Source organism: Pelodiscus sinensis, chromosome 5, assembly GCF_052426305.1.
Source record: "Pelodiscus sinensis isolate ZL-2025 chromosome 5, ASM5242630v1, whole genome shotgun sequence".
Taxonomy (NCBI): domain Eukaryota; kingdom Metazoa; phylum Chordata; order Testudines; family Trionychidae; genus Pelodiscus; species Pelodiscus sinensis.
The window spans coordinates 91,062,901-91,087,776 of NC_143056.1; the positions used below are offsets into that span (position 1 = coordinate 91,062,901).

General features: G+C 39.6%; 1 protein-coding gene across 10 annotated transcripts in view; it reads left to right on the top strand.

Moving 5' to 3' along the window:
* The window catches only part of NAV2 (neuron navigator 2), a 689,797-nt gene that overhangs the window by 626,958 nt on the left and 37,963 nt on the right, over positions 1-24,876 (top strand). For 8 of the 10 annotated variants that reach the window (XM_075927729.2, XM_075927722.2, XM_075927723.2 and 5 more), the window contains 9 exons: positions 620-1,322; positions 6,172-6,639; positions 7,358-7,423; positions 9,044-9,088; positions 11,889-12,049; positions 16,916-17,104; positions 19,342-19,394; positions 24,220-24,243; positions 24,366-24,440. In XM_075927729.2, coding sequence (XP_075783844.1) covers positions 620-1,322; positions 6,172-6,639; positions 7,358-7,423; positions 9,044-9,088; positions 11,889-12,049; positions 16,916-17,104; positions 19,342-19,394; positions 24,220-24,243; positions 24,366-24,440 — 1,784 coding nt within the window. The remainder of the gene's footprint in view (positions 1-619; positions 1,323-6,171; positions 6,640-7,357; positions 7,424-9,043; positions 9,089-11,888; positions 12,050-16,915; positions 17,105-19,341; positions 19,395-24,219; positions 24,244-24,365; positions 24,441-24,876) is intronic. The other 2 variants (XM_075927724.2, XM_075927728.2) reach the window with 2 other exon arrangements.

The following is a 24,876-nucleotide window of genomic DNA, read 5'->3' on the forward strand; positions in this document are numbered from 1 at the left end:
ATCAAGTATATATGGTAGTTGTGTGAAAGAAGCTTTTTCATGGCTAAAGTAGCAACTATATGTTAATTTATATAAAAGCCCATTTTCAGATGGACTTCATCAGAGTTCTTAGCACATACATATTTGTGCATGAGCACAAATAATATTTGTACATGCAAACAGATGTATTACACTTTCACTGCCCTGTCGTGAATGGAAATTTCAAGATCTGTTTTGAAAACAGGGCTTTCACCAGTTATATACACATTTTTTGCTAAAGCTTATTTACTATTACCATATAACACTTCACTATTGACAAAATGGGATCCAATCAATGATAGCCATGAAGAAAAAACTCTTCTTATTTATCTATCACTATTCCTTAACATTCTGCTCTGATCACTGTTTTTATGTATTCTCAAGGGCAAGCACATCACCAAGTTCTCGCTCCTGGAAAGCCTGCATTTATTACCCTCAATAGTACATTTTAGTTTAATGCAAATTGGATCATAATTCTTAAGCCACACTCTTGTGGATGGCAGGCATACTTTTGTTTCTCGTGATGCTTTGATGTTTACCATTTGCTTAGCATTTTCAATTTGTTAAACATTAGACTTTTTTTTTCCGTTTTTTTTTTTAGGCAAAACGGATGATGCCAAGGTATCAGAAAAAGGTAGAGTTTCTCCTAAAGCTGCGCATGTTAAACGTTCTCCATCAGATGCAGGACGCAGCAGTGGTGATGAATCCAAAAAACCTCCCACAAGTAACTCTAGAACAGTTGCTGCTAATACAAATACATTTGGATTTAAGAAACAGAGTGGATCGGCTTCGGGCATGACTATGGTTACTGCCAGTGGTGCGACTATCACCAGCAGATCAGCCACACTGGGCAAAATCCCTAAATCATCTGGACTCATGGGTCGGTCCTCTGGTCGGAAAACTAGTGTTGATGGCTCTCAAAACCAGGACGATGGCTATTTAGCACTTAGTGCCCGCACTAATCTTCAGTATCGTAGTTTACCCAGACCCAGTAAATCCAGTAGCAGAAGTGGAGCTGGTAATAGGTCTAGTACAAGTAGCATAGACTCCAACATCAGCAGCAAGTCAGCTGGGTTGCCTGTCCCTAAAATGAGAGAGACGGCTAAGGTACCCCTTGGAAGCTCTCTGCCAGGTCTAGTCAACCAAACTGATAAAGAGAAAGGGATCTCATCTGACAATGAAAGCGTGGCTTCGTGTAACTCTGTTAAAGTGAACCCTGCATCACAGATTGCTTCTAGTGGAACTCCAGGTACTCACCAGCAAGGAGCCAAGTACCCTGATGTGGCCTCTCCCACTTTGCGCAGGTGAGTGAAAATGTATTAACTGGAGTCACACAATTATGGCAGTTCAGGGCAGCGACTGGATAAATTTGGTGGGCACTTTCTGAAGCATGTCCTAGTATGCTTTGTACAAAAATTTAATGTCATAACTAGTGAAATGTGTGCCGGTAGCATTGTGAATTAGGGATGTTCGCTATTGTGAAACTGAGCAGTCAGATAGCCACATGAAAACTTAACAGCTACGTGACTATTCAATAGTCCCTGGGGGCAGTGCCACTACCAGGGAGCCCTTGCTACCCCGTGCTACTCCCTCTGATACACGGGCAGGAGTCCCTGTCCATGGGGGGTCTGAGCTCCCTGCAGACAGAGGCTGGTCAACAGCAGTAGCTCCTGTCCACAGAGAGCTTGGACCCCTCACACACAGGAGTTGGTGCTGCAGACCAGCCTCTCTGCAATGGGCACAAGATCACCACGGGCAGAAGCTGCTCCGTGGGATGCCGGAGCAGCCTTTGTCTGTTGGAAGCTTGGACCCCCACGGACAAGGGCTACTGCTGCGGACCAGCATCTGGCTGTGATGAGCCCGGGCTGCCGTGGACAGAGCATGCTTCACGGCAGCCTCCCTTTCTCCCCCTCCATGCTGCTGCTTCTGATAGAGGCAGTAGTGCGGGGGTGGGGGAATGTGGCACTGTGGAACTGGTGCTGGGGGAACCAGCTCCTGCCTGGTCACCCCTCCCCTCGTTGACCCTGTAGGAGGTAGGAAGGGTGTGCGGGGGGGAGGGGGTGGACAGGCAGGTCCTTGGAGCCGACACATGCAGGGAGCTGGCTTGAAAGCCGGCTTCCCAAGGGTACTGGCTCCAGCCTGCACCCCTCACTCTCCACACTGCTGTGCCTCTATCAGGCAGCAGTGGGGGAGGGAGGGGGAAGTGCGGTGCAGGGCAGGTTGGAGCTGGTGCTCATGGGCAGTCTGCTTAAAGCCAGCTCCTCACAGGCACTGCCTCCCAGTCCTCACACCCCCAACTTTCTGCCTTTGATACAGAGGCAGCAAGGGAAGGTAGTGTATGTAGTGGACAAGAGTAACTGGAAAGCCAAGGATTATTGGTTAATCGTGTAGTCAACTACACGTTGACATCCCTATTGTGAATACTTACTGCCTTATGGCACAGCAGCAAGCTTAAACATTTGAAATTGATTGTTAAACCCTCCCCAAAATGATTGCAGTTGTGTCTAATTTAGAATAAAGTTATTACTTGAAAATATTACAAAGACATAAACCCACAGAAAAAAGGTTACAGGTTTCCTGTAGAAATACTGAGTCCACACCATTGTACTTACACATTTTGAGGTAACATAGGGAGATAGTCCTGAGTGTAACCAGATTTACACATTGAAGTCAGTTGCATTACTACATCACCCAATACAATATGTTGCAAGAATTGCTGTCCTCTGTGGAGAGATCCAGTACCTTAGGTACCCAAGTATGGAGGTACAGAACCACTTAAAGGTACTTTGTCAGCCACATTGAATTTTCTTATTTTTAGTAAAAATCTTCTTTTGTAATGACCTATTTCCTAGGTTCTTATGACCGTATATGTACCCCTCCCTTCTCTGTTATTTTATAATACAAATACTTGTCTAGAGTGGGTGTTAATTTCCATGTTTCACTTCAGCATACATGCCTTGACTGTAGCAAAGATGTGCATTAACATTATTTTCCATTTTAATTTGACATAAGTAATAGTCTCTTTTGTGTTGCGGTCTTCAGGATTTTATTGTGTCTTAACATCATAATTTCATCTCCATGCAGTTACACTGACAGCATCCTACTTCAAACGAAGTGAGGATGCCATATTCCATTCAAGCTGCTAAACTGAGTTTAGCTCGTATAATATTGGCTTGGGTTTGAGCTAGGGGAAAAAAAGGAATACTTCATTGCCTTCTTAGATGAATGGCTGTCTTTGAAAATCGTGTGAAAGTATAATTCAGCATGACCTGTGTAATTTAATGAGTCTCCTTTTTCTGGACATCATTACAAAAGTTATGTCTTTATGATAAATTAATGTTGAGTAATTATTATCTTAAACAATAACAAAAATTAAAAGATTTTGTTGCAATGGTATTACACCATAAATGAAAAATTCCCATGTTGCTTGCCTCAAATATATTAATAATCAGACTCAATCATGGAGTTCTTTTGATCATTAGAAAACCATTTTGCTAGACCCTTCATTGTGCCAACATTTGAAATACATGAAACTTATAAGAGTAGACACTGAGGAATACCAGGAATATCAGGGGGTATAGGGGTGTGTGTGTAAGAGATTAAGGTTTAATTTAAATTTTCACTTTCTTCATTAGTTATTTCATTCTTCAGTTGTTACCTGACTGCAAATAAATGTATCCCCAGCCCAGCCCAATGTTTTTCAGCGGAATTTGCCCAGTGTGTATGTTGCTGAACACTAGCGCTGTCATTGTGTAATACTTAGAATGTTGTGGCAAAGCATGTATTTTATTAATATTCCATGTTGATTTATTAATATTCCATGCTGATTTTATACAGCAAATAAGCCTCTGAAACACTAAAGAGACAACAGTGAAGACTGCTACTGCTAAATACTGTTAAATGCTACCTACCAGAGATCTGAAAGCAAATATATTTTCTACGTTTATATGCACAGTAAAAGTACATAACTGCAATTGTTTTATGAAAGTCTAGCACTGTCTTAATTGTTCCAGCATATCTCACCTTGCACTTTTTGTCATGTGAAACTAATTTATATTACATGGAAAATAGTGAAGTTTTTTAGGCCACTTGTTTTGAGAGCCTTCGTATTCATTCTTCTGATGATCCCTAAACACAAAACCCAACAATTAGCTCATAATAGAATTAGCCCAAAAATAAGCTCATTGTCTATGGGATGTCTCTTTCCAAAGTTACCTTTATACTGACACTGGCACTGCTCAGTTTGCCAAGTTCTGAGTTGAAAAGGTACATTTGGGAAGCAGCATACCAGGAGACATTTAACCATACAACAACAAGATCATCCCAGTGGGGCTGGCAGTTGTACATATTAACTATATTCTGGGTTGTGACGATCTGTCTTAAAGTAAGAATTTGCCATTGTTCTACATTAGCACTGTGCAAATATCACTATCTCCCTCTGAAGTCCTTTACAGTCTGGTCTCTGAGAGTGCGTTGGGATTGAGAATGTAAGAAGTGGGTTAAAAATGTAACTGTGTAAATGCTAAAAATCATTCAAGTTACATAGTTACGTGTGCTGCAGGTCCTGCAATATAAATTTTAAATATGTTTTATACTGCTGAGCCCACAGAGAAGCCTTCCCAGGAGTGAGCCTCCCTGCACCCTGGGAGTGGGGTGGCAGGCCCTGCTAAACTCTGCCCAGCTGGGGAGTTGGCTGCCTCCCTGCTGTGGGCTCTGCAATTTAACCAGTAACATTAACCGATAAATATCATCTTATCGATTAACTGGTTCCTCGGTTAAACTCCAACATCCCTACTTGAAATATTGATCATTAGTTTCTTTTAGGATATTGACTCCAAGTTCAGAGACGTTTTCATTAGTTTAGCCTCAAAAATCTGCACTAAAAAAAACCATTCCTCACCTTGGTCTGATGGCTATTAGTATATAAGCTTGTTATAAGTACGCTCAGCAAACAAAGGCCAAAGATGAGATTAAGCTAAAAACTCTCATAGTACATTCTAGAAGCTGGGCTTACATATAATTTACAGGGATCTCCTCTGTCAAATCACAACTGCGTAGTGATCACATCTGGTCCTAAACAGAAGAAACGTAGGACTCCGTTGAGGAAATTGTTTAGGGATAATTTCATACTGTTACATTTGTAGCAGAAAGCTGACTCAAATGTCATAACCACTGCTCCTAGTGGGTGAAATTTTTGAAAACACTTAAATGATTTAGGATCATATGACCAATTTTCAAAAGTTGTGTAGGGACTTAGGATCTAACTGCCATTGACTTTCAAAGATACTTAGGTTCCAGAGGGCTTCCAGCCCTTTGAAAATTAGTATCTTGAAAAGCTTAGGTGCTTTTAAAACTTTTTCCCAAAGTGACTTTTATAGAGGTAATAGAAGCTATTTGCATGATGTTGGTAGGGTAGGGGGGAAATCATCAGAGTTTCCTTGCTAAGTGTCATTGATAGTTGAAAGGGACTTCTTCAGATGTTATATTTCTTTGGGCTCCTTGGTGATTACTGCAAAAGTCAAAATCTTTTCCTCAGAGATCTATGCTATCTTTTAAAATGTGATTTGAGTCATCTGGATTTATGGACCTGAACAACCACCAGTCTAATATTCCATGCTTCAGAGTAATCAATTCAATATTATCACAGGTAAAATCCATTTCTCTCAGAAAGCAGAAGATAAAATGGCTAATATTTTTAATTCTGTGAAAGTTATATTTGAAGATTTATAGAAGGAAAAGCTAAGATGTGTCTGAAATTGGCATAATAATTTTCTCCAGGTTTTATTAATTGCAAGAAAGGAAAGGAGAGCCATCAATTCATGATTGTCAATATGAATCAAAGCAGACAATTTACAGGCAGGAAATTTCTTTAAGGCAGAATCTCTCTCTCTCTCTCTCTCTCTCTCTCTCTCCTTTCAATTTAGCAATAAAAAATATTTTTCCAAAGCAGTTTTCAGTCTCTTATCATTGTTATTGTATCATTTCCTAAAGATGTAATATTTGGGTTCTCAATATAATTGAATGTGTAATTTCCTAGTGATAGTTTTTCAGGTGTCTAATATAAGTAATGTAGATTTAAAATATGTTTGTACTTATTCATTTTACATTCGATGTAATGAAACTTTTGTTACTTTCTCTGAACTTTTTTCCTAGACTTTTTGGTGGAAAACAAAGTAAACAAGTTCCCATCACAACAGTTGAAAATATGAAAAATTCAGTGGTGATCTCCAATCCTCATGCTACCTTGAACCAGCCGGGTAACCTCGATTCTCCTTCTGGCAGCGGTATACTCAGCAGTGGGGGCAGCAGTCCTCTTTACAGTAAAAACACAGACATGAACCAGTCTCCATTAGCCTCTAGTCCCAGTTCCGCCCATTCAGCTCCCTCCAACAGTTTAACTTGGGGTACCAACGCAAGTAGCTCGTCTGCTGCCAGCAAGGATGGCATTGGCTACCACTCCGTCAGCAGTCTTCACACCAGCTGTGAATCCATTGATATCTCTCTCAGCAGCGGAGGTGGGCTGAGCCATAATTCGTCCAGTGGTTTGATTACAGCCTCTAAAGATGATTCTTTGACTCCCTTTGTCAGAACCAACAGTGTTAAGACAACTTTGTCTGAAAGGTGAGTAGGGTTAAATTTAAACTCCATTAATATGTACTTATGTATCTTAAAAATCAGTGATGCGGTAACTGTAACTCACAGTTCATAATTGCAATCCATATGATCATTCCTACAAGGTAAATAATGAAGATACTACCAAAAATGGTCATTTCAAGCAAGGAATTCGGTTCTGCATTACATTAAGCTTGCGGGGGAGGGGTCAGAAAAGTTTTTCATTTGCAATTGCCACTGCTGTGGGACATTTTTAATTGCTCGATGTACCTCATGTTTGAATTTCATATATCTTCTTATCTTCCTGTATCAGCAGATCTAGTAGTGGTGCACAATACATTCCCCCAGTATTTTAATCTTGTTTTGGGAAGTCAAGTATTTCTGGTTAAAATAAATGAGTTTGGTCATTTAAAATAATATTTCGTGCAATTAGGACCTGGACAATAAGCGATAGGTCTGATATATGAACCTAAGTAGACCCAAAAAATTTCTTTAAGAACAAACAGTGAGAGTGCAACTGTCTTAGAAGGCAGCGTAGTTTGAAATCTTGGAATTTAGTCTTACCTTATTGTATGATTTTGTTTCTAAAACGTTGCATCTTTGTAACAGAAAACAACTACTAAAAAAAGTTCTAACTTTTTATTGTTTTAACTCCTTCCCCTGTCTTTCTTTTTTTACGCTAATATTCCTTCTCTTGTTTTCTGTCTCATTGGACTTGTTCTTCTAGCCCTCTCTCTTCCCCTGGTGCTAGTCCCAAATTCTGCAGAAATACTTTACCCAGGAGACAGGACAGGTAATGCTGTCTCAAGGCAGTAGAATGCACAAAGGCTCTGGGTTTTGTTGCCTACATTTATAAAGCAAAGTGTCTTGTGAGAGATGGGCTCATTGGAGACCTCTGCTGTGTTTGTTGCTCAGGTGTAAATTGTGACACACAGACATGCCAGTGAGAGTCAACTTAATTAAATTTGGGGGGTGGCGTATGACATAGTTGACAAATGTAGTTTGTGGGGGTTTAGTTGTGGTTTTTCTTTGGCTTCTTTTTTTGTTTGGTTGGTGTGGGGGGTTTGGGAGATTTTTGGGGGGGAGGGGTTGTGGTTTGGTTTGATTTGTTCTTTGCCAAAGGCAATTTTAAAATCCTGCAGTTTGTATCTACCATGATGAACTCTCACTGGCATTTCAGCATTCCTATGGCATGCTGCTTTTTCCACTGCGTTTCAGGCTTTTCACCTTTGTCATAAAGTTACAGTGTTGTTCAGTACACTCAGTGTTGTAAGTCCTTTACTCCAGTTTAGTTTATAGGTGTCGTGCAGGCTTTTGTGTGTGTCCATTCTTGTACAAATGAACACAGGAAGATGGAAGATCACAGACATGAAGCTAATGGCTCCAGCTTGCTTTTGCACTCAGCTATGACATGGCTTCTAGAAACTGACCATGATACTAGCTAGAGACCTTGACAGTAAATTAATTAATTTAAAATTATATTTTTCAGTTGCAAACAAGCCCTCCTCACAAAAAGAAAAGCCAGTGCCAGTTATATGAAAACACAGCCCTTTAAATACTTGCCTTTTGCAAATGTTAATAGATTGATTTCACATTGGAGATGTAATTTGAGATGAAATACAGGAAGACTTCAAAAACTCTGTGTCCATTTGGAAAACCAGCCACTATATTCATATTGCAAGTAGGGCTGTGTCTACACTACAGTTTATGGCAACATAACTTACGTTGCTCAGGGGTGTGTATAAACAATTCCTCTGAGCAACATAAATTATGCTTATGCAGTCATAAGTGCTGGTGTGCACAGTGCTCTGTTGGCAGAACAGCTACTCCCATTGACAGGGCTTCTGTCACTCATGGAGGTGAGATTTTGTATGCCCTCTCCCAGCAACATAGAATATTTTACCACAGGTGCTGCAGTAGTGCAGCTGTAGCAGTACCGCTGGGCTTCTACAATGCTGTATGTGTAGGCTTAACCTAAGTGATGGTAATTGATTGCTGTTGCTCTATGATGAAGGCAGAAGGAAATGGTATCAGGGCATCTTTTGACTTTGAGAAATTCACAAGTACGTGGCTGCACGCCTGTTTAAATATGTATTTTAAGCCTTCACTTGAAGCATGTTGTTTTATTTTTTTGAAGAGCCATTTTGTTCGCTATGAAAAGAGGAAATAGCAAGGCTACTTTTGCAAGCAGATGAAATTCATTAGCATGATACCAAATGCATGCATAACACAATCCACACAGGCCTAGGAGGCTCTTCTTGTTGTTGTTGCATGTTTACTTTGATAGGGTGCATCATTTTTTCCTCAGAAAACGTGATGCAGATGGTTATACTTTTCTCCTCGTCCTGATTTTTATCCTTCCCCCCCCCCCTTTGTTCTTCTCTGAAGTTCTTTTCTTTTAACTTTCCTACAGCGACCCACATCTTGATAGGAACACTTTGCCTAAGAAGGGACTCAGGTATTGGTGTTTCCACATAGTATAACAGCTTTTGTTGTGGTTTGAGAGCTTTGCTTTATGTTTCTGTTGTGGCTGTTCGTGGTGGTCTCTGCTTTTGCAGGGGGTGGCAGCAATCTTTTTCTTTTTCAACTCCTCAAAGAGGGCTCTTTTCCAACATGTTTCTTTTCTTCATCCAGTGGCTTCACTGCTTGAGCAGAAACTGTGGCTTTTGCTGGCTGAATTGCTGAAAAGCATCTCATAAATCATCACTGGGCTTGATTTGAAAGCAATAATTTGCAGCTTTTATGGCTAGTGCGCTAAAGTAGGTGTATTCATTTTCACAGTGAAGTTCCTGGAACCCTGAAGATTTAGTTAAAAAAAAAATTTACAACATCTTGATGAACTTCTTATGATGAAATTGAAAATCATTTCAAAATTGTTTTCATGCATCAGAATATATTTTAATGGCTTTCTAGAGAGATAATTTGGGGCCTGATGAGTCCCATTTGGTAAATGTCTGTTCCTGAAACACCACTGATATGTAGGCGGTAGAGAAATTTAGAAAAAAAACATTTTTTCACCAAGAAACATTTTCCCTCCTGCAGCAAACAGAAGCAATTTTAGTCAAATTGTTAACTTTAAGGCTACAAATTAAATGCTTTAAGTCAATGAATGTTACAGAATTCACAGAAATTATCTGGCCAGCTTAAAACATTTAAACTTCAGATTTGCTTTATGCTGCTTTTAGGATCATTGAACCAATGCCTTTAAATTGCAGCTGTAATTTATTCTACACTATAAACACATTGTTCTTTGTGTCAGCTTTATCACACTATGCTGGGTGTTAAAAGCATTTCATAGAATGAAATTTTTATGTAAAATGTTTCTATGTCTGTCAAATATGCATCTAGTTAATAAGCACTATATTTTAAGATTGAAACACTTGAGGGCTAAAGAGGTAGGTATAATTTTATGTTGTTTTTATCTTAAATAGGTGTTAAAGTAACTATTAAAGGTCCTAGTCCTACATGCATATAATTTTAAAGATGCAAGTAGTCCTAAATCAGGGATTCTAACTATAGGATTGAGACCTAAGGCAGAAGAAAAGACTATACTTTAAAAAACCTCTTTTGGCCAAAAGCTTAAAAAACAACAAATAGACTAGTAGCGCCTTAGGGTATGTCTAGACTATATGCCTCTGCCGACTGAGGCGTGTAAATTAGACATGCTGACTTAGTCAATGAAGCGAGGATTTAAATATCCCCCGCTTCATTAGAATAAAAATGGACACGGAGTTGTGCTGGCTAAGCTGTTTGTCGGCACGAAGGGGCAGTCAAGACGAGGTTTGGTTGGCAAGGAAAGCCTTTGCCGACCGATATCTTATGCCTCATTATACCTAAAGACTAACCACACATGTAGATGGTATCATGAGCTTTCATGGGCACAACCCACTTCTTCAGATGGCCGGAGTGTTAGAAGTCCAGATCCAAGAATAAATAAGGGAAGAAGCGCAGCGGGGGAGCCTAATTTAAAGTTTAATAGAATGATAGATTATTATGGATTAAGTTTGACTAATATTTTTTTAAAATTTGAAGCCAGAACTCTTTATAAATATATTAATTCCCCATAAATATTTACTTTTAAAATCTGGATGATATATCTTAGCAGAGATACAGAAACTCATAAGTAAAATTCCACTGCACTTAATTGGGTGCTTTTTAAAGATAAAAGGGACAATAATAATATGGCTATTTTTGGACTAAAGTTATATCATTGAGTAAAAACAAATGTAACTGTTATTTACAAGCAATTAAAACTCATGGTTTGGACATTTTAGCTTTTAAAAAATATTAAATGTATCTTCTCAGTTGTTATCTGTACCTGTTTGGCACATTTTATGAAAACCTATTTAGATTTAAGCAAATACTTCTCTTACAGTATTTCAGACTAACATCTATATCATTTCACATCTCTCATTATTGTTATTACAGTTATTAGTTGTATGGTCCAACAGTGGACCAGTTACTTTTAACACAAGTGTAGGACAGTGCTAAAACTGTGGACTGATCAGTATGAGTGGGAGTTTCATTACTGACTTCGGAGTAGTCAGGGTTAAACCAAGGGTGGACAACCTTTTTTAGGTTGGGGGCCTCTGACCCACAGAAAAATCAGTCAGAGGCCACATGCAAGAGAGAAACAAAAAAAAACATACAATCTCCCCCCCCCCCAAAAAACAAACAAAAAATGCCAAACTCACAGACGTGGCCCCCAACTGATGAGCAGGAAAAAAGGTACACTCACGTCACTCATGCAACTCGGAGGATCAGAGTTTCCCCCCAGGGCCAGATTAATTCTTATGAGGATCTGGGGCTAGTAGGGATGTGAGTAGTTGAGTAATTAATTAATCGATAAGCCTAGGCTTATTGGTTAGTCAAATACTTGCATTTCCCTCCCCCGCCTTGCCGCCCCCGTATCAGAGGCAGCCGGAGGGGGGGTGGAAGCTGGTGCTGGGGGGAACCAGCTTAAAAGCTGGTTCCCTCCAGCACTGTCTCTGCGATTCTACTTATCCTTTCTCCCACTATCAGAGGCAGCAGTGGGGTATTGGGGGAGGATGCCACAAAGCAGCCTCTGCCTGTGGTAGGCCCAAGCTTACTGCGGGCAGAGGCTGCTCCAGCAGCAGTACCGGTCCACATGGGGTCTCAGCTCCATGCTTCTGTGTCATCTTGTATATCACTCAGTCCTTCAATCTTATCTGAAGAGTTTTTCCAGTTATTTCGTTTAAGGATGTTTGAAGATAATTTTGAAATTTCTGGTTTTGTAGGTATACCCCTTCGTCCCAACTTCGTAGTCAAGAGGATGCAAAAGAATGGCTCCGTTCACATTCAGCTGGAGGCCTTCAGGACACGGCTGTTAATTCTCCATTTTCATCTGGCTCCAGTATAACATCGCCCTCTGGAACTAGATTCAACTTCCCTCAGCTGGGTGAGAAATTAAGTGTTATGATCATGAGTGTAATTTTAAGATGACAGAGTATACCTGGCCTTTGCAGTTCCCTACAAGAGGCCCTGCAATCCTACTTCACCCTGCCTCAGGAAAGGAGCTGTGAAGCTGCCTAGAGAGGCCTCACGGAAGCCCAGCAGGTTCTTATAAAAGGGGCTACAGTGCCTTAGCAGATCATTTCCTGATCATGACCAGAGGGGCCTGGAAGGATTCTCTTACCCAGTCAAAGGAGGTCAAGAGGAAACCAGAGTATGGTTCTGGCTATATTTGCTTAAGCTAGGAGGGAGAAGACCTGAGAGTTTAACACTGAGGTATGGGGCGAAGATAAAGCAGCTAGGAAATAGCATAGCATTAATGGAAAGAGGTACATGGCTGCTGTTCATAAGATCCCTGGGTTGGAACCTGGAATAGTGAGCCCAGGTGGGGTTACACCACCAGCCACCACTAAAGTTGTGTAAACCCTAAGAAGGTGGCAAGACTCATTGGAAATCCCAGGTGAAAGGCTGGTGCTGGTGCTTCCCAAAACAGGAGAGGGCAGAGACAGGATTTGTTGGAAAGATTTCCTTTTGACTATCAGCCCGCTGAAGGGCTGAGCCACTGAAGCAGGAACAGTAGGTGCTTAAGATATTACCTATTTTGAAAGTAGCAAATTGAAGAACATACCTTTCTTTTCACACGTCAAAATGCCCCGACTAGCTATTGGTACAGTCAGCACTGTTTTGTGGTGTGATCAAAAGTGTTACTTCTGAACTGACCCTATTCTTAATGATGCTGTGCATGTAATCAGTTGTTCTACCTGAGCTACTCACAGGCCTATACTACCACTAAATTTAGAAGCACTTAAACTTCCCCATATGCTTAGATCTACTCATCTTTAAACTCACAGCTTATTAACAGATGTAATCATCTAAACATTTGGATATCTTTTATCATTGTATAGGCTTTCAGTCAGCTTATTATGAAACCAGACAAAGCTTTATCCAACACAATCACAGACAAGCCAGTGGAATTTTAAGTTGGAAAGTTTACCATCCCTTCATTTGATAACTTGGATTAAAATAAACACATTTTCTTCTGAAGAAATGTTCAAGTTGCTTAGAAGCTATAAAATTCTGCTAGCTTTAATTAAATGCACTAGCATATGAAACAAAGTAATTTAAAGGGTCTATAATCTTGAAATTCTATCCAGTAATAGACTTGCTTTGATCTTAAAAGCAATTGCACATTACTTACTGTTCATTTAGGGCCCAGTTTAGATTCATAAATCAATACTGTAGGTATTCAAGCTGAAACATCTGAAACGCAGGGGTGTCAAAATATTTTATATAAAAAGCAAATATGTTATGAATAACATTTGTCTTTAAAAAGATTATAAATAATATATGGAAGTTATCAGCAGCATTGCCCAATTACTAGTTTTTATAGGCATTGATTGTCGCTTGAACTCTTACCTGACACTATTAAAACAGTATATTTTTGTGTGTCCATTTATTGTGTGAGTTAAGCTTTCCATGTACTATGTGGGCAGGTTTTTGTAGAAATCCTTCTATCACATCTGTCATCTGATGCACGTTTAAAATATTTCTTAAGTTATCTTTGCAGTTTATTTTGATGTGAAAAATATAAATTCTACAAGATGACATATGTATCTTTAATGTATTCTAACCACATTATGTATCTCTGCCCATCCACAATTAATTTTTTAGTTTTTGTGTTAACTTTTAAAAATCTCTCAATCTTTATTCTTGAAAGATCAAGTAAAAAAAGTTAAACTTGCACATGTGAGCTAACGGGACCCTAGTATTTACGGGAACAGTTTGTGTACCATGTGTCTCGTAGAAATTTGAGTGGTCACTTCTTTCCAGTGCAATTTTGAGCTGAAGCAAAAAAGTTCTAGCTATCATTTGAATGCACTGAAAGACACAAGCTATAAACCAGTCCAAAATAGCTGTAGTCAAATCAATATCTAAAACAAAATCTAGATAAATAGAGTGATGGGGTAACTTCTATAAGTATCAGCAGCAAACAAGTTGCATCAGGAGCATGGCATTATAGCACCAGTGAAGTACAAACAGATGACAATCATTGAAGATTCTCAGAGTAAAAATGTTGTGGCTAGCTACTGTGAAACTTAAATGACCATATTTCAGAAGTAATGCAGCCACCAGAAATGAATAAAAAGAATTATAGTGAACTTTATCCTCAACAGAAGAAGGTGATGGATTTGGGCTTTATTTTTAGGGCTCTAGCAAGTACTGGCATGGAGAGTCAAAATATTTTTGATACAGGTATAGTTGCAGCTATCTTCAAAGGAAAAAAGAAACTGACCTTTTGTAAGTTTGTAAAATGAACGATATGTATGCTGGAAAAACTTAAAAAAAAATAGACTAGTAGCACCTTAAAGACTAACAAAACATGTAGATGGTATCATGAGCTTTCATGGGCACATCCCACTTCATCTTCAGCTCCTGTCATCTGAAGAAATGGGCTGTGTCCACAAAAGCTCGTCATACCACCACAGGACATACCACACTAATACCAACCCTGGAACTTTCCCTTGCAACAAACCCCGGTGCCAGCTTTGTCCACATATTTACTCTGCTGACACCATTATTGGACCTAACCATGCCTATTACAAGATCAAGAACATATATTCCTGTTCATCCAGAAATATAATTTATGCCATCATGTGCCTAAAGTGTCCGTCTGCTATGTACATTGGACAAACGTCTCCGACACTTCACCAAAGAATCAATGCACACAAAACAGACATAACTCTCTCACAGAAAGCTGTTGCTTGCCATTTCAGCCAGACTGACCATTCCCTCAATGACCTTAAAACATGCATATTGCTTCAAAGAGACTTTAACTCCAGACTTCAATGAGAAGCTTCAAAATTGTCATTCATGCTTAAATTTGACACTTTATGTATGGGTTTAAACAAAGACTCTAATTATCTCACCCATTACAAAGATAGCTTCCCCAATTATCACTCCTAATGTCATTATCTCACAGAAACTTCCTCTATTATCACCCCTATGTCATTAGCTCATCTTCCCCCCTCACCCTCACTCTGTTCTAAAATTTGATTTGTCAATCTCATGTGTGTTCATTTTTTTGATTGTATCACTTTGGTATATATGGTTGTGCCGATTTTCTTCCACATATTGATCTGAGGAAGTGGGTCTGGCCCACGAAAGCTTATCACCTAATAAACTATCTTGTTAGTCTTTAAAGTGCTACATAGTTCTGTCTTTTGTTTCAGCTAGACCAGACTAACACGGCTGCATCTCTATCACAATACCATCTACATGTTTTCTGAGTCTTTAAGGTGCTGCTAGACTATTGTTGTTTTTTAAGTTTTTCTGTTACAGACTAACTTGGCTACCCCTTTGAAGCTTATATTTATCCTGACAGATGAACCCCAATACACCAAGAAAACATAATACCAGATATGAAATTATGATATCAATAGACCAGGCAGAAATAGGACCCAGCAGTCAAGTCTTCAACTTGACTCTTAATCAATTGTTTTTCTCAGAGAAACAAGTGAATGGTAACAAACCTAATGGTAGGGTTGTAAGCGACTAGTTGACTATCCGATAAGCAAAAGCTTATCAGATAGTAAACTAGTCCCTTGACTAGTCATGTTCCCCCTTCCTTGCTGCCTCTATCAGGTTCCCCCCAGCACTATCTCTGCGGGGGACAGAGGAGGCAGGAGTGTTGCGGGTACCAGGCGCAAGCTGGGAATCAGCTGATTCCCAGCTCGTGCCCAGTCCCAGATTCTGTGCTTCTGCTTTTTAAATGTATTAAGAGCCTGCAGACTCTTAATACATATAAAAGGCTGGTGCGCAGTGGGGGGAATCCGGCGCGAGCTGGGAATTAGCTGTCCTGGCTTACACAAAGTACCCCCTACTGCACTTCAACCTTTTAAAGGGGGGGCTCTTAATTTGAAATGCAGAGGCATAACAGGGTTAGGTTCTAGGGCTGGGAGCTAACCCCATTGTGGCTCCCCTGCTTATCGACTAATTGACTAATCGATGGAAAATCAAAATTTAACATCACTACATAATGGAACATCAGACTGCTAGATGGCAAGTTTGGCTGAGGTTTTTAATTTTCTCCACAAAGTGACTGATTAATAATAAACAGGCATAATTTAGTGCATGTACATACACATATAATTCAGAAAAATGGTAGTCCGAGATTTAGAACTTACATATTCTAAACAACATTGGTCCTCAAGGGGTATTTGAGGCAGGGGTGATAGTTGTATAAAGCCCTTGAGCTATATGTTCTGTGTGCATAAACAGGTTGAGCCTCTCTAGTCTGGCACTCTCTGGTACAGAACATCCATAGTCCAGAATGATTTTTGTTAGCCGTATTTCTACCTATCATGAGTGTGGCTAAGTTTCCTGGAGTCCCATACAGTTTGTTTACAGCCACCAGTTCTGGCTCTCAGTGTTCTGTGCTGTTATTTAGCTCTCACTTACCTCTAAATGTCCTTTAAGAGCCCAATAAGCAGTGGAAGTGTTGGTGATGCTGATAGACAATATTGATCTTCCATGGTTTGTCAAATGCTCTAGTTCAGCACTGGTCAGGTCCCGAGGGTGCTGGACTAGAGAGGTTCAACCTGTATGTATGTATTATCACTCAGTTGTATCTTTTGAGATCCCTTCCTAGAAAACAACAATTGAGAAATACAGGACTATTATGAAACTAAACTTATTTGAATTTGTAGCTACCGGTACTTTTAAATCCAATCCTTTTTTTTTTTTTTTTTTTGGTAGCTGCCCAAGAAATAAATATGTGAATTTTCTGTTCTACTATATATTCCTTACTTTTTAGCAAGCCCTACTACTGCGGTCCAGATGAGCTTGTCAAATCCAACCATGCTACGGACACACAGCCTTTCCAATGCAGATGGTCCTTATGATCCTTACAGTGACACACGCTTCCGCAATAGCTCAATGTCACTAGATGAGAAGAGTAGAACTATGAGCCGCTCTGGGTCATTCCGTGATGGCTTTGAAGAAGGTAACTCAAGCTTGTGCAGGCACTCCTAATGGTCTGGAAATGGTTTAAACTGAAATCAATGGAAGAAGCTCCTTTGATTTAAATGGGCATACAATCAGGTTTATAATCCTACCAATTAAATTACTGAAAATTGAATTTGGAAATGGAGAAGAAAAGAAATGTAAGGCAGTATCCAAAGCCTATTACTATTAATAGAAAGAATCCCATTGATTTCAGTGAGTTTAAGCCATTCAAATATGGCCTAAATCTGAATTTAGGCCAGTGTTTCTCAAAGTGGTCCACAGCTCCTATTGGCTCCGGTTCTCTGTTTGCAGCCAAAGGGAGGCGTGGGAAGTGGCATGGGCCAGGCCACCACTTCCTGCAGCTCCCCTTGACTGAAAACGGCAAACCAGAGCCAATGGGAGCCACGAGGCTCTGTGGCCGCAGTGCCAGTAAGTAAACAAACAGGCATGGCCAGTTAGCATGTATCTCAAAGTGGTTTCACGGACCCCTTTGAGAAACACTGGATTAGACTTATAAAATGCAGTAAAAGAAAGACAAGCAAATTGTAAGGACTTTGCTGAATTGCTATTTGGTGGAGGCAAAAGGATAACATATTTTAATGGAAGAATTTTAAACAGGGTACATTTTTCTGGGTGCATTTTGAGTTTTAGCTTAGACAGTTAAATCATAGGCTAATATGATTTTCTCTTTTCTCCGCTTTTCATAAATCTACCTTTCAGTGTCAATCAGTTAGTATGCTACATGTTTATATTAACAATCAGAACAATAATCCAAAAGGTTTATGCCAAATATGCAGTCAGAATTGTACAATTTCATGTGGATCAGAAAAACTGAATGCGTACATATTGAACTATGCAAAATATTTTACCATACCAGTTTAATATTGAACCAAAAATGGTGAAATTTAATATACAAGTTGGGAGAAACTTACTATTAGTATTGAAATGTCTTGAAGGTTGAATTCTAGGCATTTTTATTGTTAAATTTCATTTTTTTAAAATAAATTATGTTGCTGCTGTGGGATATGGTAGGATATGGAGTTTATATTCATGCAAAGGTCCTATGATGTCAGTCCCTTACCATCGCTGTATCTCTGAAGCCCTCTCTCTTAAAGGAATCCAGCCAATGAAAAGCTTTTCAAAATAAATCACATTGAAAACCCGTACAAAATAAATCATGGTTGCCTGGGCTGGTTGCTCTTTCTATCTACAGGCTTTTCTGTGGGAGTGTACAACATTGCTACGTCACTGATAGCACGCATAATGCCTAATGGTGAAATTCTGGCCCCAGTGAAGTTAATGGGAATATTTTTGGTGAGGACAGAATTTCACTCTTAAGTGTTGATAAAGACTGATAGGTTTTAGGAAAGAGCAAATTATACTCTGGATTTATACTGAAATTATTTCATTGACTTTGGTTAATCAATCCACAGTTACTAACATGTAATAAAGCTGAATTTGGCCACTTATCCTGTATTTTGGGACAAAAATATACTAGAAACAATCTTTGAGTCTTTCAACATGGCCCATGTCTGTTAATCTGAATAAGATGTATATGTAAAGAGGAAGAATTAAGGTCTTAATGATATCCTCATTCAACACTCCTTACTAAATTCCTCCTCAGATAAAAAATACATCTGCCTCCATGCAAATCATGCCTCAGAAGAAGCAATGAGTGTGTCCCAAAGGTCCTAATTGTGCTTTCAGTGAAGCTTTTAGTATTAAGATTGAAATACAGCCAGGGCTTGTATGTTCTCAGTTGACATGCTAAAATGTGTTATATCTGGAGGTGCTGAATATGAAAATGGCAGCTTATATGAAATGGCATTCTATTTTTAGTAGAGCTGTCGGGGGGTCAAATTCTCTGCTCGGATATGGGTGATAAGCTCCTACTGGCTTCAAGTCACTCAGTCAGAAGGCTAATGGATGAATGTTGTTGCTTTTATATGAAAAATGATTTGAGTTACAAGAGCCAAATGATTTTTTCCTGTCTGAAGGCATTTTATGTAACTCCTTTCTTTCTTTAGCAATTTCAACTTAAATCTTTGCACAAGTATCAGGATTTGTCCTACAGTAAAAAGTTTGAGATGAATGATTCAGTTTTGATTACATTTTTATGAAAATATGCTCTCAGTGGGTGGGAAAATCTGCAGTGAATGCTCTGTATATGATTCCACTCTGTGCTTACTGTATTGCCAACAGATATGCAACTTGTTTATTTTATCATTTCTTTAGTGCATGGATCCTCTCTCTCCTTGGTGTCCAGTACATCATCTATTTATTCAACGGTGAGTGTCATGAAATGTAAACTTTCAGCAGGAGTCTGCTGAGGAAAAGTAATACTAAATATACAAGTGGTTGTCAAAGTGTGGTCCTCAGCCATATTGCAGGTGGCCCGCGGGCTTGGAGCATAACCCTCCCTTGCAGCAGAGAGCCCATGCTAGTGATTCAGCCCCACATGTCCTCTGCAAGGTTGGAGCACTAGCACCGGCTTCCTGCTGTGGGTTGGAGAGCCCTGAGCCTTGTGGGCTGAATTTGGCTTGCTGGGGTAGGAAGCCACTCTGCACACTGCCCCTCCCCTTCCCTGCCCCCCAGCCGATGAAACAGCAGCTCAGGAAACTGCTTCCTTAGAGGCTTTCAACACTGGTCCCATTGGCTGAATCCCAGTGAGGGCAGCAGGGGATGGTACCTGGATACAGCGGGGGGTGGGACCCAGGTAAGCTCATGCCCAGACCCCTACTTTTATCCTCCTCACACAAACCCCACCCATCCCTGCACCCTTCCTCTCAACCAGACCTCCCACCCCAGTCCACTCCTTCACCCAACCTCCCAGCCATGGGTGACTGGTTGATGGTCTGCAAAAAGGTTTGCATTGAGTTGGGTGGACCACAGGCCAAAAGGTTTGAGAACCCACTCGTAAATATATTATTTTGCTGTTGTATAATTTTTTTAAATAAAAAAGTAAATAGTTTGGACTAAGTGTGCTAATTGCTTTTGCCATGTAAAGAAGATGGCTCTTTGCATGTAAGCATAAATAATGTATGCTATTTATGGGAAGTATTTTTTATGTTCCCTAGAAGAGGTTCATGGATATTTATCACCATATTCATGTTAGCCTGAGAGAGACCCTAATGGCTCAGAAGCAGGAGTTAGTCCACAACAATCTAAGGAGGTCTTGATACAAAAGACCATAATGGATAACCTTGGGGTGCATCTAGACTGGCAAGATTTTGCGCAAAAGCACTTGCTTTTGCACAAAACTTGCCAGCTGTCTACACTGGCCTCTTGAATTTGCGCAAGAGCACTGACGTTCTAATGTAAGAATTCAGTGCTCCTTGCACAGATACTTTGATGCTCCCGCTCAGGGATAAGCCCTCTTGCGCAAGAATACTTGCGCAAGAGGGCCAGTATAGACCGGGACCTTAATTTTTTGCGCAAGAAAGCCCGATGGCTAAAATGGCCATCGGAACTTTCTTGTGCAAAAGCACGTCTATACTGGGCACAGATGCTTTTGCGCAAAAGCACTGTTTGCACAAAAGCATCCGTGCCAATCTAGACACTCTTTTGCGGAAATACTTTTAACGGAAAAACTTTTCCATTAAAAGTATTTCCGCAAAATCATGCCAGTCTAGACACAGCCTTAGTCTTTTGTGCCAACAGCATCCACGTGGACTCAGTAGATAAATCCATTTCAGTCTGATAGTGCAGTGATCTGCTAATTAAAAAGTCTTTAAGAATGTCTTAAATGCAATGGATTTTAATGATTGCAATGAAGACTTTACTTCTCATTTTGCCAAGAGTTTTTGTTTTAAAAGTCATAATTGCATAGTCACTTAATAATCTGACAGAAGATGTAATGCTATTTTGGGAGCAAATAATATAGTTATAGTATATTTTAAAAGTGTCTTATATTATTTTCTTCTAACATTTTCACAAAAGTATCTATCTTCTGAATTTGTAGTAGTAGAGGTTACTAACGGAAATATATCTGAGTAATGGCTGAAAATCTGAACCAGCATTCAGGCCTTTTAAAAACAACGAACAACAGTGCAATCATGAATTTGTGTTAATAGAGGACCTTAGACCTTGGTATGAAAGTATGATACAACCACACATCTACTATGCATCCGTATTTGAAACAAACCTATTCTTATTAACAGTATCTTTAAGGACCTGGTTCCGCAATTTTTATTTAAGCAAGTAGTACTTTTCAAGTCAGTGATATTTGCTGCATGAAAGAGTTGCATGATCATGTCCTAAAACAGAGAATTTGTTACCTTTTGGATATTAAGAAATAGAACTATAGCTATATCACCTTAGATTGTAATCCAATTACCTGAAATTAAAATTTACAAAGGATTAACTGTAGAGCACTTCCTCAAATTGGTGAACATTTATTCATATAACTAATTCCATTGAAAACAAGGACACTACATAAGTGCTCACTGCGTGAATTAGCATTTCTCCTTCTCTTCCAAAAGTAATTATGGTCACATAATGGTGCGTGTAAATGTAAGATGTATTTAAAGTTTACTATTCTAAACACTGAATATAATTGGCATTGGGGGAATTATGGCATTAGAACTTTAGAGCAGCAGAATTTAAACACAGTGGATCTGATCCCTCCTTAATTTAGCTGGACATGGTAATTGAGAGGATTGTTAGGCCTATTAAATTAAAGGTCACATTTAACTATGGTTCATGAAGAGAAACGTGGAAGTGTTCAGTTTATTGATGACTGATGTTAACGGCTCTTGCAATCAACAAATTATGTTTCCAGATGTCTATTTAACTGTTAGTGGGCTATGCATGTGGTATGGGTAGCAGGGACACCATGGTAATGAATGATAACCTGGGGATGGATGACAAACAGGCTGTTGCTCTATGCTATTGTTCATAATGATATTATGAGCCACCAGAAGCAGCTACAACTACTGCTTGAGCTTCAGTTTTCTACTCTCTTAGTCTAAGCAGTGATGTTTTTGTTAATAGCGTAGCTTAGGCTTGTGTAATTGTAATGATTAGTCCTGGAGAAGTTTAAAAATGACATAGCAGTTTAACTTTAGATCTACCTTAGATTTATGCTTAGCTGTTGACTTAGTAACTGCCCTTTTTTAGTAGCCACAGATTTACCATCTGATCCGCAGTGGAAAGTAATTATATTTAATAGTAACTTTGACTTGTGCACTGATTTAGTACTTGTATGTGTCTACCCTCCCATGACTCTGCTATCCGATGCCTCATAACTGTTATCAAATTTTTCTTCACAACTTGTTTGTGGAATATAGAAATGTTATCTCCTTACAGAGGGGGAAATTGAGATATAGAGCAACTGTGATTTGCCCAGTGTCACAAACATTATGTGCTAGAACCTGAACCCAGATCTCCTGAGTCTCAGTCCAGTCCTGTAACCACTAAACCACCATTATGTTTAGCACCCTTTTCCTTGTGTCCTATGTAAGTGGTAGTTAATAGCTATGCTGCCCAAGGAAGGGATAATTCTATCCTTGTGCCTAGCAGGTTGACATTAGTCATCTGCTACTGGTTCTGACTAGTCATAGACAACTTAGCCCAGCCTAAGTTCCAACTTGGCTTCAGACTGGTGGATAGGTTAGTGGAGCTAAAGTGCCATATACTCCCTGGCCAGTTGCATAAAGGAAAGGAACATTGGGCATGTAGCCTAAATTCTCTCATCTTGTGCCTCCAGGAGGAGGTGTGAGGAGTCTTATTACATGTGCAGCCACAGAGAACTGGGCCACAACCTGACCCTTATAGATAGGGCCCTACCAAATTCATGGCCATAGACAGCAAAATCTGGTCTCCCCACATAGAATCTTTTACCCTCTACTGTACAGATTTCATGGGGGAGACCAGTGTTTCTCAAATTGAGGGTCCTGATCCAAAAGGTAATTTAGGGGGGTGCCATGGTGATTTTAAGGGGTCACAGCATTGCCACCCTTTAGGGTTGCCAGGTGTCCGGTTTTGAACCGGACAGTCCAGTATTTGAGCTTTCTGTTTGGGAAACAAATTGAGAAAATATAAATGTCCAGTATTTTCTAAATAAGATGTAATGCAGATTGTAATGTAACGTCAAGTGTGTCCGGTATTTTTGTTGAAACCATCTGGCAACCCTGTGCATGTGTGTGTAGGGGGCAGTGAAGGAGTAAGGGCTCTGTGCTGCTGCTTTCAGACCGTGAGAGCCAGAGAGTGGCGGCTGCTGACTGAAGGCCCAGCTCTCCAGGCAGCATTGCAGAAGTGGGTATGGCAGCATTCCACCGTAGCTTCTTTATTTCTGTGCTGCTGGTGGTGGCTCTGCCTTCAGATCAGAACTCCTGGTCTGCAGCCACCACTCTCCAGCAGCTCAGCTCTGAAGGCAGAGCTGCCATCAGCAGTAGCAGCAGCAACACAGAAATAAGGATAGAAGTACTGCAACCCAACTCTACAATAACCTTGCAGTTCCTCCTACGTTATTCAAGTGTCCCAAAAACCTAAGCTTTGAGAACCTGCAAAGCCCATCAAAGGCAATTGATCAGTCCTTTTTGTGGCATGGTGTTTTTAAAGCCATAGGAAGTAGTGCTTACAAATGAAGTTTAGTTCCCACACTGCTCTTACATTAGCCTTTGTCAGATATTTTTATTAGATACAGTCATAACCTGTGGCAAAAGAGCATAATATTAAGACACTTCAAAATATTCACAATGAAATTTTAAAACTAAACACATGAGATATTCCTATATTTTACTTCTGTTTCATCAGACTGGTGTACATTCAAACAAAAAACCCAAAGTTGTGAAATTTTGCAGTTTTCTTTCTAGTAAAAACTTCAATTTGTTTAGAATTTTAAAGTCCAAAAATTCATTGCGACAGTGAACTAATGTGATTGATGTAAGTTGGTATAACGTCAATATTCATAAGGGGTTTTAATGATGAACATGGTGGGAGCCAGTGGAAATATTCATGTGAATAACATTGCGTGCAAATACCTCTGTATGCTGTATCAATAAGTAATAAATAAAAATATCTATTTTGAGTTTTACATGTAGCAAATTTGGCATAAGCTAATAATGAACTTCCTTGCATGTTTTTTCCTTTTTTTTTTTCCTTTTTTTGCAGCCGGAAGAAAAATGCCAATCAGAGGTAAGTAGCAATAGGATTTTGTAAAAATTAACTTTCAGTCTAGACACTTTGCATGGGTGTCTGTCTCCTCTAATTCTGTAGATTATGGTACAATAAGGTAATCTTTTAAATACAATATTTAGATTCGCAAGCTACGAAGGGAGTTGGATGCATCCCAGGAGAAGGTGTCAGCTCTAACAACTCAGTTGACTGCCAATGTGAGTACAATTCAGGAAAATAGAGGCTGATAGATGAATTATGTAATGCTCAAATCACCATCCCAGCTTTCTTAATTGGTAATAGGATCACTAGTCTGTTATAATCAATTCAGATCACACATTGGTGTTAAAAATAAATATATGCATTTTGAGTCAAAAAAGGGTTCAAAAAAGATCTAGATAAATTCATGGAGGTTAGGTCCATCAATGGATGGGTAGGAATGGTGTCCCTAGCCTCTGTTTGTCTAGAAATGGGTGACAGGAGAGGGCTCATGTGAGGATCACCTGTTATGTTCCCTCCCTATGGGGCATTTGGCATTGGCCACTGTTGGCAGACAGAATACTGGGCTAGATAGACCTTTGGTCTGACCCAGTATGGCTGTTCTTATGTTGAATCATTCAGGAAACAAATTTTCTATCCTAGTGATCAATAGTT